Source organism: Poecilia reticulata, linkage group LG19 (assembly GCF_000633615.1).
Source record: "Poecilia reticulata strain Guanapo linkage group LG19, Guppy_female_1.0+MT, whole genome shotgun sequence".
Lineage (NCBI taxonomy): Eukaryota > Metazoa > Chordata > Actinopteri > Cyprinodontiformes > Poeciliidae > Poecilia > Poecilia reticulata.
The window spans coordinates 416,723-418,243 of record NC_024349.1 but is presented as its reverse complement, the minus strand read 5'-3'; the positions used below and the strand labels follow the sequence as shown (position 1 = coordinate 418,243).

The 1,521-nt window shown below is 40.6% G+C and overlaps 1 protein-coding gene and 1 pseudogene across 1 annotated transcript in view; both read right to left on the bottom strand.

Annotated features, from left to right (window-relative positions):
• The window catches only part of LOC103481144 (inactive rhomboid protein 1-like), a 6,244-nt pseudogene extending 5,551 nt beyond the window's left edge, over window positions 1-693 (bottom strand).
• The window catches only part of LOC108167259 (inactive rhomboid protein 1-like), a 20,212-nt gene continuing 19,065 nt past the window's right edge, over window positions 375-1,521 (bottom strand). The window contains exon 6 of the mRNA XM_017310677.1: window positions 375-391. Within this exon, the coding sequence (XP_017166166.1) occupies window positions 375-391 (17 nt within the window). The remainder of the gene's footprint in view (window positions 392-1,521) is intronic.

Sequence of the window (1,521 nt, the reverse complement as noted above, 5' to 3'; positions counted from 1 at the left end):
AATTTTTAAAAAGTGGATTTCATCTCAATCCTCAGAAGACGGAGTATCAGGAAAAGCTATGAGAATTTTTGTGTAATTACAAAAATAAAGTTATAATATTAGCAGAATAAAGACCCAGTTTTACCAGAAGACCAGAAGTCTCCATATGAAAATCCAACAACTGAGATAAAACWAAGTTTTTACATCGGTTTGAACATCAAATAATAAYAATAGTTTATATTATTATTCACATTTTTAACTCCTGCTTGGGAAATAAATGAGTGTTTCTCACTCTGCTGAAGAACGAAGTGTCCAACTCGTCCGGGAAATCCGTCGTGTCGTCGTCATAGAAACTGGGAGGCATGAAGCTCCGCCTCCGCCTCCCAGCGCCGCCCTCAGCCGCCGTCCGACCCTGAAATCAACAACAAAACCCAGTCAGGACGCCGGGCCAGAAGCAGAACCGGACCAGAACCAGGACCGGATCTAAGATGGACGTTAGCAGAGTTTAAAAAATCAGCCAAACAAACAATTATTCAGAGTTTGCGTTTGAAAAAACTCCTGGATTTGCAGCTAATTTGATGGAAAAATTAGACTGAAATATTTTTCTTATTAACATCAGAAAGTTGTTGGAACAAATGTTGAAAAATAAGATTTAAATAAATGTCCCTTTTAAAGACAGAAACAGAACGTTGCTACCCATCAGGAAACACGGTGGTGGCAGTATTATGGCTCAGGTTGGTTTCCAGCATCTGGATGAGGAAAGACTCAAAGTTTTAATAAACTTCAAACTCTGATCATCAATTTATTTTCATTTCCTAAATGACCAATAACCAAAACCAAGCTGGATCTAGTAACAACTGTAGTTGTATTTATTAATATTATTAATATATTAACTTTTAAAAAGGATCCATGACTGGTTGAACATGTTGCCTAAAATATTGCTGTTTTTGATACGCCAAAACTCATAATTACTTCAAAAATGTACGTCTTTTGTTACATTTGGTCGCCATTTTCCCCCGCTGGGTTGATGACGTCATCAGGTCCAATCTGTGCTGGAGTCTCCAGAGTAAACAGGAAGGCTAACTTTACCCCAGCAGTTGTTTATCATATTGCGGTTGACTGGAGTCATTTTAGATCATGCCACACTATCGGCTGTAATTATAAAATAAAAATAAAAATTGGGACAGAATCTGGATAATTTTCCACTAAAGGCAAGGAGAGCGCAGTGCGAGAGCCGGGGCGGAAACACAACGAAGGGCCTGATCTGGACCCCGGACATTTCTCCACAACACTCTGAGCCATTTATACCAGCAGAACCAACGAAGCTAACAGGGTCGTTGGTTCACCACATTTATTTTTAACGAGCTAAAAATAAATGTGGTGCTGAGACGGGCAGAGCTGGAAGCTCTTTGAGATGCTAACAGGAGCTACAGCCTGCGGTACTGACATCACCGATCCGACCGGATCCATGGCGGTCCGGTGTCGTTGTTACCACCACACCGAACTCTAAGCAGCACAGCTGTTAGCCATTATTACTGGAAA